This window comes from Scardinius erythrophthalmus, assembly GCF_964197995.2.
Source record: "Scardinius erythrophthalmus genome assembly, chromosome: 25".
NCBI lineage: Eukaryota > Metazoa > Chordata > Actinopteri > Cypriniformes > Leuciscidae > Scardinius > Scardinius erythrophthalmus.
The window spans coordinates 647,501-662,935 of NC_138245.1; the positions used below are offsets into that span (position 1 = coordinate 647,501).

Consider the following 15,435-nt stretch of genomic DNA (forward strand, 5'->3'; position numbering starts at 1 on the left):
AGTAATTGGACTCTGCTTGATTTCTGTTTCCTGTGATGTTTAGTTTCCACTCGCGTGTGTTTGAGAAGATGTTCTCTCAGAGCGGCGAGGACGTGTCTATGCAGCGATACCTGATGGCGTTCCCTCTCGTCTGCTCACACTTCAGCCAGAGTCTCCATCCTCTCTGTCCAGAGGAGGTCAGTGCTCTCTTTATCAGCGTACTTCAACTGAGCTTTAAATAATTAATGAAAAGCAAAGTTACATTAACCCCCGACCCCCCCCCCATATATATATTTTTTTTTCTGATATGAAAAATGATACAAACCGTAAGTTTTGTGATCCATTGCACCACTAATTTACTGCTATCTGTTTAAACAGCACATATTCTGCTTTTTCAATGTTGCTGTGTGATCATGATAAAGCTCCAGTTCTTCTCTATATCAGAGTCAGTGTTTCTGAACTCCTGAAACGCCTCCAGTGTAGTCTTGAGTTTCCTCCTCATTATAATAATTCATGCGCAGAATAAAGGGGCGGGGCCTGGTTGAGTTAGTTAGTAGTGTGTTAAACTGGCAGTTATGGTAAGGGGCGGGACATTTCCCAAACACACTCGAAGCGCTCGACCAATCACAACACACTGCTCCAGCCGACCAATCAGAGCACAGTGTGCTTTTCAGAAGGAGGGGCTTCATAGAGACAGGAAGTAAACAGAGCGTTACTGACAGACTGGGAAGAGAGGAGCCGCAACAATGGAGAATATGAGGAGAATAATCAACATTCAAGCAGGAAAACCTGTTCTAGTAGAGCCTGAACAACACAACATCAAGACTGTATAAAACAGCATAATATGGCTTTTTAAGCAAAATTAAAGGGATATTACACCGAAAGTTGTTGAATCCAAATCCTCAATTGAATCCTCAAGTTGTTCCAAACCTCTATAAATTTCTTTGTTCTGTTGAACACAAAGGAAGATATTTTGAAGAATGTGGGAACAGAGCAGGTCTGGGGCACCATTGACTATTTTTTCCCCCAAAATGGTTTGGTTACAAACTTTCTTCAAAATATCTTCATTTGTGTTCAGCAGAATAAAGAAATGAATACAGGTTAGAAACAACTTGAGGGTGAGTAAATGACGACAGAATTTGTAGACTATCCCTTCAATAGATCAATTTCACAAAAGGAAATCTGCTACTAAATGATGTTCTGTCATATTTCTCTTGTGTGTGTGTGTGGGCTAGACTGAAGAGATGGAGAAGCAAAGCCTGAAGCTGTGCGTGGCCTTTCTGGAGGAGATCTCCCGTCAGACGTGTTCGGTTGTGCTGGAGATCTGTGCCGAACAGTGTAACCTGAACGAGAAGGTACAGAAGATCTACTGAACTCAGTATGAAGCTCAACCTTATCAAAACTACAATTAAAGTGGTCTGGTTTTAGGTTGAAGAATGTATATAAAGTAGTTTAAAAAAAATTGACATGAATGCCCATAAATCAAAAAAGCCAGTAAGAACCACAACTGTTTTAGTGTTTTGCTGTGTTTTAGTTATTGCCCAAGCACAGCGCTGAGACCATCAGCACAGCGCGCAATAAGAAACTGAAGAAACCGGTGCCAAAGAGAGGAGACGTGCCTAAAGAGAAACCAGGGACGGAGAGCCTCAGGAAGGACAGAGCCTTCGTCACAAAGTATGCATCATGCGACAGATTCAGTATAGCAATGAAAAAACTATCTTTATCTTTCATATAGATATGCCAGCTGACTGCTCTCTTCTGTTGTAGTCTGGATAAGATGCACATGGCGCTGACAGAACTGTGCGCTTCCTACAGCGTCTGCGCTGACTTCACAGTCTTCAAACACATCGTTGTGCCGGCCGAGTTCCTGCTCACACAGCTGGAGATGAGACTCAACAAGTACACGCACTTCTGTAGTGTTCACTACTGCACTGTTCAGATCACAACACAGGATGAGTTTAATGAACATCCTCTCAATCACACATTGTGTCTTAAAGGAATATCCCAGGTTACGTCGCTTTATTAAACAAAACAAAAAAACAAGAGTATCATGAAGCGCAAACAATGAATCCAGACATGTGAGGCTTATCATTTTATAAAAAAAAAATGTTTATTAATTTTCATGTTAAATTATGTAAAATTGTGTGTTGTTTAATCTGTATAGTTGTTTTAGGGTTTTAGGCATCATGGCTATAAGGTAGTAAAATTAGACGTTAAACAGAAACGGTTAAGAAGCGATTCTTTTTCCAACTTTTAATGACTTCTGCAGTCTCAAAATGATTCAGCGCCCTGAATACAATCCCTCAGAACAGCAGAAATCTGCAGAACAGGTGTTGTCTCACTAATCAAGGGCTTCATTAGTTGCACCAGGTGTGCTAGAGCTAGAACACGTGAAATATCTGAACTGGTGAGGTTTTATGAGCCACGTTTTACTGCATGTTAGAAATATGGCAAAAGAATGGTCAAAAAAGAGAAGATTTCATCGCCCTTCACAAACAAAGGCACAGGATATAAAAAGATAGCGAAGGCACTAAATGTTCCTCGAGACAATATACCTCCAATAATATCCCTGAACTGGAGGCCGTTGCTCATGAGGAACGTGCTCAGATCCCTCAGACACAGAAGCTGTGTCTGTTATACATCTCGCTTCAGCGAAAGCCTCTACTCAGTGCTGAAGATGCTTGTCATGAAGGGGGGGAATAATTTTGAGACTGCAGAAGCCATTAAAAGTTGCATTTTCAGTTGAATTTGGGGAAAAGTAACAAGTATTCAAAGTATTCAAAAGTAACGTTCCCATAATGGTTGAAAAATGATATCCAAGAAATAAAATTTTTGAGTGTTCAGAAATTTTTTTTTTGTAACTTATGTTTTTCTATAACGTACTTAGAACCTATTTTTGTTCGCTGGTATATTTTTTATGTCTTGTGGTTATACTTTTAATGTTTACAGCCTCAACATTCATTCACACATTGTACATGCCTCATTGTAATCCGGACTTTTGGACGCCACAAGGAAAGTTCTCAAACCGGAATATTCCTTTAAAGGCTTGTTTGAGAGTGTTCACATCTGTCAAATATAGAGGAAAAAGCATTGAGTAAAAAACCCCTGAGTTTAGTAAATCATTATTCTCAGCGTAGAGCACTGTTTGCTTCAACCTAACACATGGAGGTTTGCAGGGTGATCGTGCAGATGGCGGGTTACAACCAGAGCACTCACGAGATCGCCCGTCCATCGGACCTGCTGGCCGGGATTCAGGCGTACGTGTCGAGTCTTCAATGCCTCAACTGTTACATCAACATCGACGTGGCTCGGCTCGTGAAGAGTGTCCTGTTACAGCAGACTCAACCTCTCGACTCGTACGGGGCTCAGACCATCACGACTCTCTATACTACCTGGTGAGACCTCATGAAGTTTCATCGGCTTCATCAGTTTCCTCAAGGCTCAGACTGTGATGTATAATGTCACCTGTGTATCCCGTAGTTCACATCCGCTGGTTCACTAACCATTTAGACCAGGACTGATCTAACCCTAGATGAGAATGAGGTTTCACAAACTTTTCAGGCCGTGCCACCTTTCATAAAATCATATTTCCTCCAGCTTTTCCAGCTTTTGAGTGTAATCTTACAGACTTTATATCACGCAATTCTGACTTTATATCACGCAATTCCTCAAAATGAATAAAAACAGTGAAATGCAAAAAAATCTGAATATCACGCAAGCCTGCAATTAAATATGCTAAATAATACAAATATACTTTATGTATTTAATCTCACTTTATTAACCAATGTCTTTGCTGCTGACCTTCGATGATCCACTTCAACCATTCTAAACTGCAAAAATTACTTTAGATAAACATCACATTTGTGCTTCATTTTTTTATTGCCGTGATCCAGAATGACATCACAGGTGAAAGGTTTGTTGAGCGGCGCCCTCTACTGTAAAGGAGTGAACGCACATTTTTCAGCCTGAGGCTTATTCCTTTCAGCTTTGGTGTGAAAGAGCCTTTCAATGAAAAAGTTCTATTTTGGCACAAACAAGCCTAGCCCAGGTGAGGAAAAGTGGAAATGCAATACTTTCCACAACTAAGTAACACAATTAGTTACTTTTAAAAGTAACTTTCCCCAACACCGCTGATATATTTAGGAATGAAACAACTGACTGCTTTTATGAGCGAGTCATTGAACACATGCAGTCGTGCTGTTGCGGTTTAACTGTGTTCCTGGTCTCTGGTTTAACTGTGTTCCTGGTCTCTGGTTTAACTGTGTTCCTGGTCTCTGGTTTAACTGTGTTCCTGGTCTCTGGTTTAACTGTGTTCCTGGTCTCTGGTTTAACTGTGTTCCTGGTCTGCTGTGGTCAGGTATCTCGAGGGTCTCTTGCGTCAGGCCAGCAGCGCTCTCATCGTCCACTGTCCAACCATACAGTGCTTCATCAACCAGAACACGGAGAACGAGCAGAGCTTTCGTGCTGAGGAATACTCTGACATCGGTGGTAAGATGAAAGATATTTCAGCTAAATATTCAGGCTAAGTAGTTTATTTTACATTTTTCAATAGCCACTGCATCTGTATACCCCCTCAACTTCACTTTCATACATGCATTCTTAAAGGGGACATGCAATGCAGTTTCACATATTATATTATGTTTTTCAAAGTTAGTTTAGGAAAGTTTTTACAGTTTTATGCACCAAAAAGGTCCAATATTTGTAACAATTATTGTTTTCATCTTCATTTTCAAACACTCATTTTCAAAACGCCCTCTTTTAAAGCATGTCATGTGTTTTGCTACTCAAGATGGCAGGCGCTGTGATAGAGCCGTAGATGTTTAAGCCTGATTTAGATCCTGAGGCACAAGAAATTTAAATAACGCAACCACAATGATTGCAACAGTCAAACACTAGCTAGTAGCTCTACATTGTGTGAACGGTTAATACAGTTTTTTCCAATTGTTAACACACAATTTTGCAAATAGTGCTAGTTTTATCAAAATACTTAACACTATTCACAAAATCACACTCCCAAACTGCAAAATACCTCATATATCCTGCAAAATGAAGCACTGCAACCAAAACTACACATATATCATTATCAAAATCAAACTTTTGCACGAAATGGCACACACTTCATTTATATTCCCAGATCTTTGTCTGACCAACTACACACTGTTGGGCGTAATGAAGAGCACTCTCATCTTTAGTGTGCTTCGCCATAATACTAAAATAGTTTAAATTGTAGAAAGTTCTTCAGATTGTTCACATGCACAGAAATATTTGCAGACACACACACATGCTGTTGAAACATGTATTTGTTTATTTTTCACCAAACAAGTCAGTGCAACAAATGCACAGCAGAAATATTTACACTGGACTGAAAAATATGCTCACGAAAAAACTGGAAAATGAAAAAGATTGAAGTGTTAACAGTTAAGCATTGAGGTGTTTGGTCAGGTGACACATGTATCGGCCAATCAGATCATGTAGTGTCATTTTGAATGGCAGTGTTTTGAAATGGCAATCATGTGACTTTATGCCAGATTATTGTGTGTTATGCAGAGAACCGTGTTCAGTGTGTTTAAAAAGTGCCATTTTGAATTGCAAAATGTGTGTAAAGCAGAAAATGTGTTTAGACTTTTGGAGAGGTTTTGCTCTGTGTGTGTCAGTTTCAATAACTGTGCTGTGTGTGTCATTTTAGTGTGTTAGCAATTGGAAAAAACTGTAATAGCAACAGTAACATAAAATACAAAGTTTTATCATGAAAGTCTAGATGGCGCATCAGCAGCAGTAATAATAATAATCATCATCAGCAACAATAAGAGTTGCAAATCTATTCCGCCACAACCAAATGCATTAATATTGTCATATCCAGTACTAAACTCTCAGAGAGTTGTCATGATAGAAAAATAATACAAATATATTCAACCCGCATAATAAAAGTATTTTACTCAAGGAAATATTTCTGATCCAGTTTCTGATTGCATACACTAAGACTCTTGGTGTCTGAAATGGTGTTAAACGCTGGTTTGATGTTTAATACACACATATTTGTCTGTAGGTTTGCGATCGTTGGCTGAACTGATCGGCCCGTACGGAATGAAGTTTTTAAATGAGAACCTCATGTGGCACATCATATCCCAAATTGGAGAACTGAAGGCATGACATCTTTCTAAAGCACAAACATGGCTAATTTACAGTCATACAGTGTAAACACGACTGAAATAAATCATGTTTTCATTTTCAGAAACTTGTAAGTGACAACATGGATGTCCTGGTGCAAATGAGAGCTAACTTTGAGAAGCCTGAGGCGATGGTTGACCTTCAGAAGAAGCTGACAGGTACAGTTCTTCATTACTCAAGATAAAATCCTCACATAGTTTACTCACATATTTGTCTGCATTTTTGGACACTTTCCAATATCATTCCTCTCAAAAACAATCATAATAGCTTCTTTATTGTTACATATAAATAAATCATAAAACACTCTTAGTAAAACTAAAAAGCAAGGATCACACACATCACCAATTTCTCTGAATTATAATTATTACATTATTACCCTTGATTAAAACTATTTTAATGGGAAATGCCTTGCATGTGTATGAACAGATATAATCATCACGTTTACACAAGGTGAAGTCGTTTCACCAGAAGATCCAGTTAGGATTTCTTGATTAAAAAGTATAGAGTCAAAAAAAAATGTTCACAAAACAACGAATTGTTCACAGTACAGTCATGCATTTGGAAAATAGATGTGATGAATCTCTATTTCATGTCAAAAGTTAAAATAAACAGAAAAAGAGCATAATTCTATCAACTTCTCCAAGGACAAAAGTTCGGGAAGCCCTGGTCTAAAGTGTTTCACTCGTTCATAAATCTTCTCTTGTGTCTTCTTTCTGTAATGAATCGCTGATTTATCTCATATGTTCCTCCAGGCTGTGAGAATGTGTTGAAGAGAGTGACCATTATTGGGGTGATTCTGTCGTTTCGGTCTATGGTCCAAGACGCTCTCGCCGAGGTGAGAAGCTCTTCATGTTCATTAATATTATATCTGTATTTGTCAGATCTTATAGTGCATGCATAATAATAAATGCATGATGTGTTGTAATATACTGCTATAACATCACTGTACTGGTCATTTCCATCTGTAGATCATGGACAGACACTGTCCGTTTCTCATGAGACCCATCAAATGTCTGAAGGACTTTATCCAGCCCGAGCTCGACATCAAGGTCAATCATTCAATCATTCAGTCATTCAATCATTTAGTCATTCAGTCATTCAGTCATTCAATCATTCAGTCATTCAATCATTCAATCATTCAATCATTCAGTCATTCAATCATTCAGTCATTCAGTCAGTCATTCAGTCATTCAGTCAGTCATTCAGTCATTCAGTCATTCAGTCATTCAATCATTCAGTCATTCAATCATTTAGTCATTCAGTCATTCAATCATTCAGTCAGTCATTCAATCATTCAATCAATCATTCAGTCATTCAATCATTCAGTCATTCAATCATTCAGTCATTCAGTCAGTCATTCAATCATTCAATCATTCAGTCATTCAATCATTCAGTCAGTCATTCAGTCATTCAGTCATTCAATCATTCAATCATTCAGTCATTCAGTCAGTCATACAGTCATTCAGTCATTCAGTCATTCAATCATTCAATCATTCAGTCAGTCATACAGTCATTCAGTTATTCAATCATTTAGTCATTCAATCATTCAGTCATTTAGTCATTCAGTCATTCAGTCATTCAGTCATTCAGTCATACAGTCATTCAGTCATTCAATCATTTAGTCATTCAATCATTCAGTCATTCAGTCATACAGTCATTCATTCAATCATTCAGTCATTCAGTCATACAGTCATTCAGTCATTCAATCATTTAGTCATTCAATCATTCAGTCATTCAGTCATACAGTCATTCAGTCATTCAATCATTTAGTCATTCAATCATTCAGTCATTCAGTCATTCAATCATTTAGTCAGTCAATCATTCAGTCATTCAGTCATTCAGTCATACAGTCATTCAATCATTCAGTCATTCAGTCATTCAGTCATACAGTCATTCAGCCATTCAATCATTTAGTCATTCAATCATTCAGTCATTCAGTCATACAGTCATTCAGTCATTCAATCATTTAGTCATTCAATCATTCAGTCATTCAGTCATTCAATCTTTTAGTCATTCAATCATTCATTCATTCAGTCATACAGTAATTCAGTCATTCAATCAATTAGTCATTCAATCATTCAGTCATTCAATCATTCGGTCATTCAGTCATTCAGTCATTCAATCATTCAGTCATTCAATCATTCAGTCATTCAGTCATACAGTCATTCAATCATTCAGTCATTCAATCATTTAGTCATTCAGTCATTCAATCATTCAGTCATTTAGTCATTCAGTCATTCAATCATTCAGTCATTCAATCATTCAGTCATTCAATCATTCAGTCATTCAGTCATACAGTCATTCAGTCATTCAATCATTCATTCATTCAGTCATACAGTAATTCAGTCATTCAATCAATTAGTCATTCAATCATTCAGTCATTCAATCATTCAGTCATTCAGTCATTCAGTCATTCAATCATTTAGTCATTCAATCATTCAGTCATTCAGTCATTCAGTCATTCAGTCATTCAATCATTCAGTCATTCAATCATTCAGTCATTCAGTCATACAGTCATTCAGTCATTCAATCATTCAGTCATTCAATCATTCAGTCATTCAGTCATTCAATCATTTAGTCATTCAGTCATTCAATCATTCAGTCATTCAGTCAGTCATTCAGTCATTCAATCATTCAGTCATTCAGTCATACAGTCATTCAATCATTCAGTCATTCAGTCATTCAGTCATACAGTCATTCAGCCATTCAATCATTTAGTCATTCAATCATTCAGTCATTCAGTCATACAGTCATTCAGTCATTCAATCATTTAGTCATTCAATCATTCAGTCATTCAGTCATTCAATCTTTTAGTCATTCAATCATTCATTCGTTCAGTCATACAGTCATTCAGTCATTCAATCATTTAGTCATTCAATCATTCAGTCAGTCATTCAATCATTCAGTCAGTCATTCATTCATTCATTCAGTCATACAGTCATTCAGTCATTCAATCATTTAGTCATTCAATCATTCAGTCAGTCATTCAATCATTCAGTCAGTCATTCATTCATTCAGTCATACAGTCATTCAGTCATTCAGTCATTCAATCATTCAGTCATTTAGTCATTCAGTCATTCAGTCATTCAATCATTCAGTCATTCAGTCATACAGTCATTCAGTCATTCAATCATTTAGTCATTCAATCATTCAGTCATTCAGTCATTTAGTCATTCAGTCATTCAATCATTCAGTCATTCAGTCATTCAGTCATTCAGTCATTCAATCATTCAGTCATTCAGTCATATAGTCATTCAGTCATTCAATCATTCAGTCATTCAGTCATACAGTCATTTAGTCATTCAATCACTTAGTCATTCAATCATTCAGTCATTCAGTCATTTAGTCATTCAGTCATTCAATCATTTAGTCATTCAATCATTCAGTCATTCAGTCATTTAGTCATTCAGTCATTCAATCATTCAGTCATTCAGTCATTTAGTCATTCAGTCATTCAATCATTCAATCATTCAGTCATTCAGTCATTTAGTCATTCAGTCATTCAATCATTCAGTCATTCAGTCATATAGTCATTCAGTCATTCAATCATTCAGTCATTCAGTCATACAGTCATTCAGTCATTCAATCACTTAGTCATTCAATCATTCAGTCATTCAGTCATTTAGTCATTCAGTCATTCAGTCATTCAATCATTTAGTCATTCAATCATTCAGTCATTCAGTCATTTAGTCATTCAGTCATTCAATCATTCAGTCATTCAATCATTCAGTCATTCAATCATTCAGTCATTCAGTCATACAGTCATTCAGTCATTCAATCATTCAGTCATTCAATCATTCAGTCATTCAGTCATTCAATCATTTAGTCATTCAGTCATTCAATCATTCAGTCATTCAGTCATTCAGTCATTCAATCATTCAGTCATTCAGTCATTCAATCATTTAGTCATTCAGTCATTCAATCATTCAGTCATTCAGTCATTCAATCATTCAGTCATTCAGTCATTCAATCATTCAGTCATTCAGTCATTCAATCATTCAGTCATTCAGTCATACAGTCATTCAGTCATTCAATCATTTAGTCAGTCAGTCATACAGTCATTCAGTCATTCAATCATTCAGTCATTCAATCATTCAGTCATTCAGTCATTCAATCATTTAGTCATTCAGTCATTCAGTCATTCAGTCATTCAATCATTCAGTCATTCAGTCAGTCATTCAGTCATTCAATCATTCAGTCATTCAGTCAGTCATTCAGTCATACAGTCATTCAGTCATTCAATCATTTAGTCATTCAATCATTCAGTCATTCAATCATTCAGTCTTTCAATCATTTAGTCATTCAATCATTCAGTCATTCAATCATTAAATCAAAAAAGATTATTTTGCGGACACCACTTAGACACATGTGTAGATGACTCTCGGTGTTTGAGATGTCTTGTTTATTGACTGTCCTCATCTCTGATCATGTGTAGATGACTCTCGGTGTGTATGAGATGTCTTCGGCTGCTGGTTTGAGATGTGAGATCGACCCTGCACTGGTTTCGGCGATAGCAAACATGCAGACAGGTGAAGTCCTGATAAAGGAGGAATGTCTCAAGATAATCTAATCTGATTGTTTCGATGTATAACCTGTTATTCTCCTCGCCAGACAACTTGTCGCTCGAGGAGGAGTTTAAGATCAGCTGTCTTCTGATGGTGTATATAGCCGTGTCTCTACCCACCCTGTGTCTGGATCCCAACTCGTTCTACAGCCGAGAACTGGGAGGTGAGTTTGAGTCTCACAGACAACAGAAACACTTTCTACAAGCGGTAGATGATGGGAGAATGTAGATCATCTCAGGCTGAAACAAAAGCTTTAAGTCTGATGGACATCTATCCATCATAAAAGTGCATCTATCCATCATAAAAGTGCATCTATCATCATAAAAGAGCATCTATCCATCATAAAAGTGCATCTATCCATGATAACAGTGCATCTATCCATCATAAAAGTGCATCTACCCATCATAAAAGTGCATCTGTCCATCATAAAAGTGCATCTATCCATCATAAAAGTGCATCTGTCCATCATAAAAGAGCATCTATCCATCATAAAAGTGCATCTATCGTCATAAAAGAGCATCTATCCGTCATAAAAGTGCATCTATCCATCATAAAAGTGCATCTATCATCATAAAAGTGCATCTATCCATCATAAAAGTGCATCTGTCCATCATAAAAGTGCATCTATCCATCATAAAAGTGCATCTGTCCATCATAAAAGTGCATCTATCCATCATAAAAGTGCATCTGTCCATCATAAAAGTGCATCTATCCATCATAAAAGTGCATCTATCCATCATAAAAGTGCATCTGTCCATCATAAAAGTGCATCTGTCCATCATAAAAGTGCATCTGTCCATCATAAAAGTGCATCTGTCCATCATAAAAGTACATCTGTCCATCATAAAAGTGCATCTATCCATCATAAAAGTGCATCTGTCCATCATAAAAGTGCATCTATCCATCATAAAAGTGCATCTATCCATGATAAAAGTGCATCTATCATCATAAAAGTGCATCTGTCCATCATAAAAGTGCATCTATCCATGATAAAAGTGCATCTGTCCATCATAAAAGTGCATCTATCCATCATAAAAGTGCATCTATCCATCATAAAAGTGCATCTATCCATCATAAAAGTGCATCTATCCATCATAAAAGTGCATCTGTCCATCATAAAAGTGCATCTATCCATCATAAAAGTGCATCTATCCATGATAAAAGTGCATCTATCATCATAAAAGTGCATCTGTCCATCATAAAAGTGCATCTATCCATGATAAAAGTGCATCTGTCCATCATAAAAGTGCATCTATCCATCATAAAAGTGCATCTGTCCATCATAAAAGTGCATCTATCCATCATAAAAGTGCATCTATCCATCATAAAAGTGCATCTGTCCATCATAAAAGTGCATCTGTCCATCATAAAAGTGCATCTGTCCATCATAAAAGTGCATCTGTCCATCATAAAAGTACATCTGTCCATCATAAAAGTGCATCTATCCATCATAAAAGTGCATCTGTCCATCATAAAAGTGCATCTGTCCATCATAAAAGTGCATCTATCCATGATAAAAGTGCATCTATCATCATAAAAGTGCATCTGTCCATCATAAAAGTGCATCTATCCATGATAAAAGTGCATCTGTCCTCATAAAAGTGCATCTGTCCATCATAAATCCACTTGAATCCCATCTGGATGACAACCCACAAGTGTTGATAAAAAAGAATGCATGAAGCTATAATAAAATGGTTCAGATATTCCTACAAAAAAAATTCTGGGTGCCATGAAAGTTTTGTGAATATGATCAAAAATGCTGGCGGGGAAAGGGTTAACATGAAAAATGTATTACTAAAAACATGAGCGCTTTTAATTAAGGGTCTGTCGGGTAATCATGAAGAAGTCAATGCTTCAATTCCAGCGCTATATGCAGATTTAATGGATTCAGAGTTGGTTTGGATTCCAATGTGTTTTGGAGAGCATTTACACCGGATCACAGAAAACACACGAATGACCCGGTGTAGAGCGACCCTAAAGCCCTGTGTTGAGCTTGAGCTTGTCGTGTTCTTCTCTAGGACACCAGAACAACATCCACTGTCTGGCGACTGCAGTGAATCATCTGGCGGCCGCCATGTTCACCGTCCAGAGGAAGAACATACAAACACAACTGCAGGAGTTCCTGAAGGTGAAACACACACACACACACACACACACACACACACACACACACACACACACACACACACTCATCTCACACTGCTTCACGTCACTCAGAACATCTCATCTGTAATGTGTGTGTGTGTGTGTGTGTGTGTGTGTGTGTGTGTGTGTGTGTGTGTGTGTGTGTGTGTGTGTGTGTGTGTGTAGGTGGCGTCCTCCATCTTACTCCAGCTTGGTCAGAACGTGGAGCGAGTGGAAGTAAAGAACAGAGACTCGGTTTATCTCATTCTTCACATGGTAACGAATCTCTGGAGGATTATTATGAGCTCAGGATCTATAAATGCTTTATGAATGAAGTCTTTTCTCATGTGTGTGTTGTAGATCGTGGATCAGTCGCCGTTCTTGAGTCAAGACATGCTGGAGACGTGTTTCCCGTACGTTCTCCTGAGAAACGCTTACAGAGAAGTCCACAAGAGCTTCGTCCACACGATGGGCTGAACTCAAACCAGGACTGACTCTGGATCTCACACACACTACTGACAAACATTGGGATCGGTCAGAGTCTTAATGTTTTTAAAAGAAGTCTCTTCTGCTCACCAGAATTTATTTGATTCAAAATACCCCAAAAAAACAGTAATATTGTTAAATATTATGGCAATTTAAAATTACTGTTGTCTATTTTAATATACAGTAAAGTGTAATGTATTCCTGTGATCAAAGCTGAATGTTCAGCATCATTACTCCAGTCTTCAGTGTCACATGATCCTTCAGAAATCACTCTAATATGAGGATTTGATGATCAAGAAATATTTATGATTATTGGATGGAGTAATGATGCTGAAAATTCAGCTTTGATCACAGGAATAAATTACACTTTACTATATATTCACATAGAAAACAGCTGATTTACATTAGAATAATATTTCACAATATTACTATTTTTTGTGTATTTTTAATCAAATAAATGCAGGCTTGGTGAGCAGAAGAGACTCTTTCAAAAACATAAAAAATCTTACCGATTCAAAACTTTTGACTGGTAGTGTGTGTTTAACAGATTAAACTGATATGCACCTGGTTTGATTTTAATAGTGGATGATTGTGTTAAAGTTCCCCTGTAGTTAATAATTCTATCCTTTAAAACTAATTTTTGATCACCAAAATTACTTAAAAACTTTTTTTCTTGAAAAATGTTTCTTCATGTCTTAAAATATCTTGAATGTAACTCGACACCCTTGCCTCATTTAGTATACGTGGTTCTATGAATATGCAAATGAGCCCCGCCTCCACTCAAGCCGATGATACACAGGGCAACTTTTTGAGCAATGTTGCTGGGCAATGTTGCCGTCAACAGGAAACTAGATGAGACACAGGGCCCACAACCGATCTAAAGTATCCAGATAGAAATTTATTGCCCATTTTCAATAGGAAAGTGCCCAAGCAACAATCGCTCGGCAACATTGCCCAGCAACATTGCTCAAAAAGTTGCCCTGTGTATCGTCACCTTCACTCCCTCAGCTCAGAGAACCACTGGTTGACGATCACACGTTGATCTGATTGGTTACAAGGTAGTTTGTGACGTCAGAAACACCAGCGATTTCAAAGCGTGTTTTTGAGACTGTCTTTGGTTCACCGCAGTTTTAAGGTGGAAATACTCAGCAATGCTGTCGACTTATGAATTTACACATGGTTTGTCTTAAAGCAGATTAAAAACACCACATAGACACATAAACAACATTAAAAGCTGGATCTTCACCACAGGGGGACTTTAAACTAGATTCTATTGGACGTATGAAATTTGCTGAAAATACCGCTGCATATAATAATTATGTAACTGTTTCGCTGTTTCTTGTGTCTAATTACAACTTGAGATCCACTGGAAAAGGTTTTTTCTCTAAAGTATATTGTTCTCTGTTTTAACGTTGTCATGATGATTAATAAATGAAAGTTGTATTTTTATGTAGATCATTTTCACAAATTCACCATTATTTGCACAGAAAAACTCGAAGCAACTGTTAACGGTTTCTCAACACTGACTGTGATTGTGCTGTATATTCCATATTTGTGTTTGTTTAAATGCCTTTATATTCTAAAGTTTTTTCAAAATGTAGAAATGATGAAAAATTGGTTTTCAAATTAACATTAAAATGCTGTCAAATAAAAAGGCAACATAAGCATAAAATAAGTTTGTGTCAGTTGTATGTGCGGTGGTTTACATGAATACATTTTAAAGGATATTTGTAGAGAAACAAATTGTTGAACAACTCGTTGTTCCAGTCATGCTTCATTAATCTCATCCTCCTTCGGTCTGTCAGTCGCTCACATATTCAGGGTATTTACACAACAACGATGCACTAAAAACAGAATTTGTTCCTCTGTGTTTGTTGCATTCAGCCGAAATCAATCCTGTTCACACAGATCGGTGAAAACGGCTGAAACCGCTGTCAGGCCAGTAGGTGGCGATGTCACTGTGTGAAGAAACACTACACGCCTGTAGACTGAACACGTAACACACATGATTGAACACGTAACACACATGATTGAACACGTAACACACATGATTGAACACGTAACACACATGATTGAACGTAACACACATGATCTCACTGTTTCCACAGATTCG

The 15,435-nt window shown here is 37.3% G+C and overlaps 1 protein-coding gene across 2 annotated transcripts in view; it reads left to right on the plus strand.

Moving 5' to 3' along the window:
* nckap1l (NCK associated protein 1 like) overlaps positions 1-14,991 on the plus strand; it is a 51,111-nt gene extending 36,120 nt beyond the window's left edge. Inside the window, exons 17-32 of one of the 2 annotated variants that reach the window (XR_014029491.1) lie at positions 44-176; positions 1,215-1,334; positions 1,514-1,653; positions 1,747-1,878; positions 3,156-3,374; positions 4,337-4,467; positions 6,026-6,123; positions 6,212-6,305; positions 6,900-6,982; positions 7,116-7,196; positions 10,583-10,676; positions 10,759-10,875; positions 12,731-12,840; positions 13,023-13,112; positions 13,197-14,122; positions 14,281-14,990. Coding sequence is in view for 1 of the 2 variants with exons in the window: in XM_081357829.1 (XP_081213955.1) it covers positions 44-176; positions 1,215-1,334; positions 1,514-1,653; positions 1,747-1,878; positions 3,156-3,374; positions 4,337-4,467; positions 6,026-6,123; positions 6,212-6,305; positions 6,900-6,982; positions 7,116-7,196; positions 10,583-10,676; positions 10,759-10,875; positions 12,731-12,840; positions 13,023-13,112; positions 13,197-13,313 (1,759 nt within the window). In the remaining variant the exon portion in view is untranslated. Of the gene's footprint in view, positions 1-43; positions 177-1,214; positions 1,335-1,513; positions 1,654-1,746; positions 1,879-3,155; positions 3,375-4,336; positions 4,468-6,025; positions 6,124-6,211; positions 6,306-6,899; positions 6,983-7,115; positions 7,197-10,582; positions 10,677-10,758; positions 10,876-12,730; positions 12,841-13,022; positions 13,113-13,196 lie in introns of both variants that reach the window. The other variant, XM_081357829.1, reaches the window with a different exon arrangement.
* The last annotated feature ends 444 nt before the right edge of the window (positions 14,992-15,435 follow it).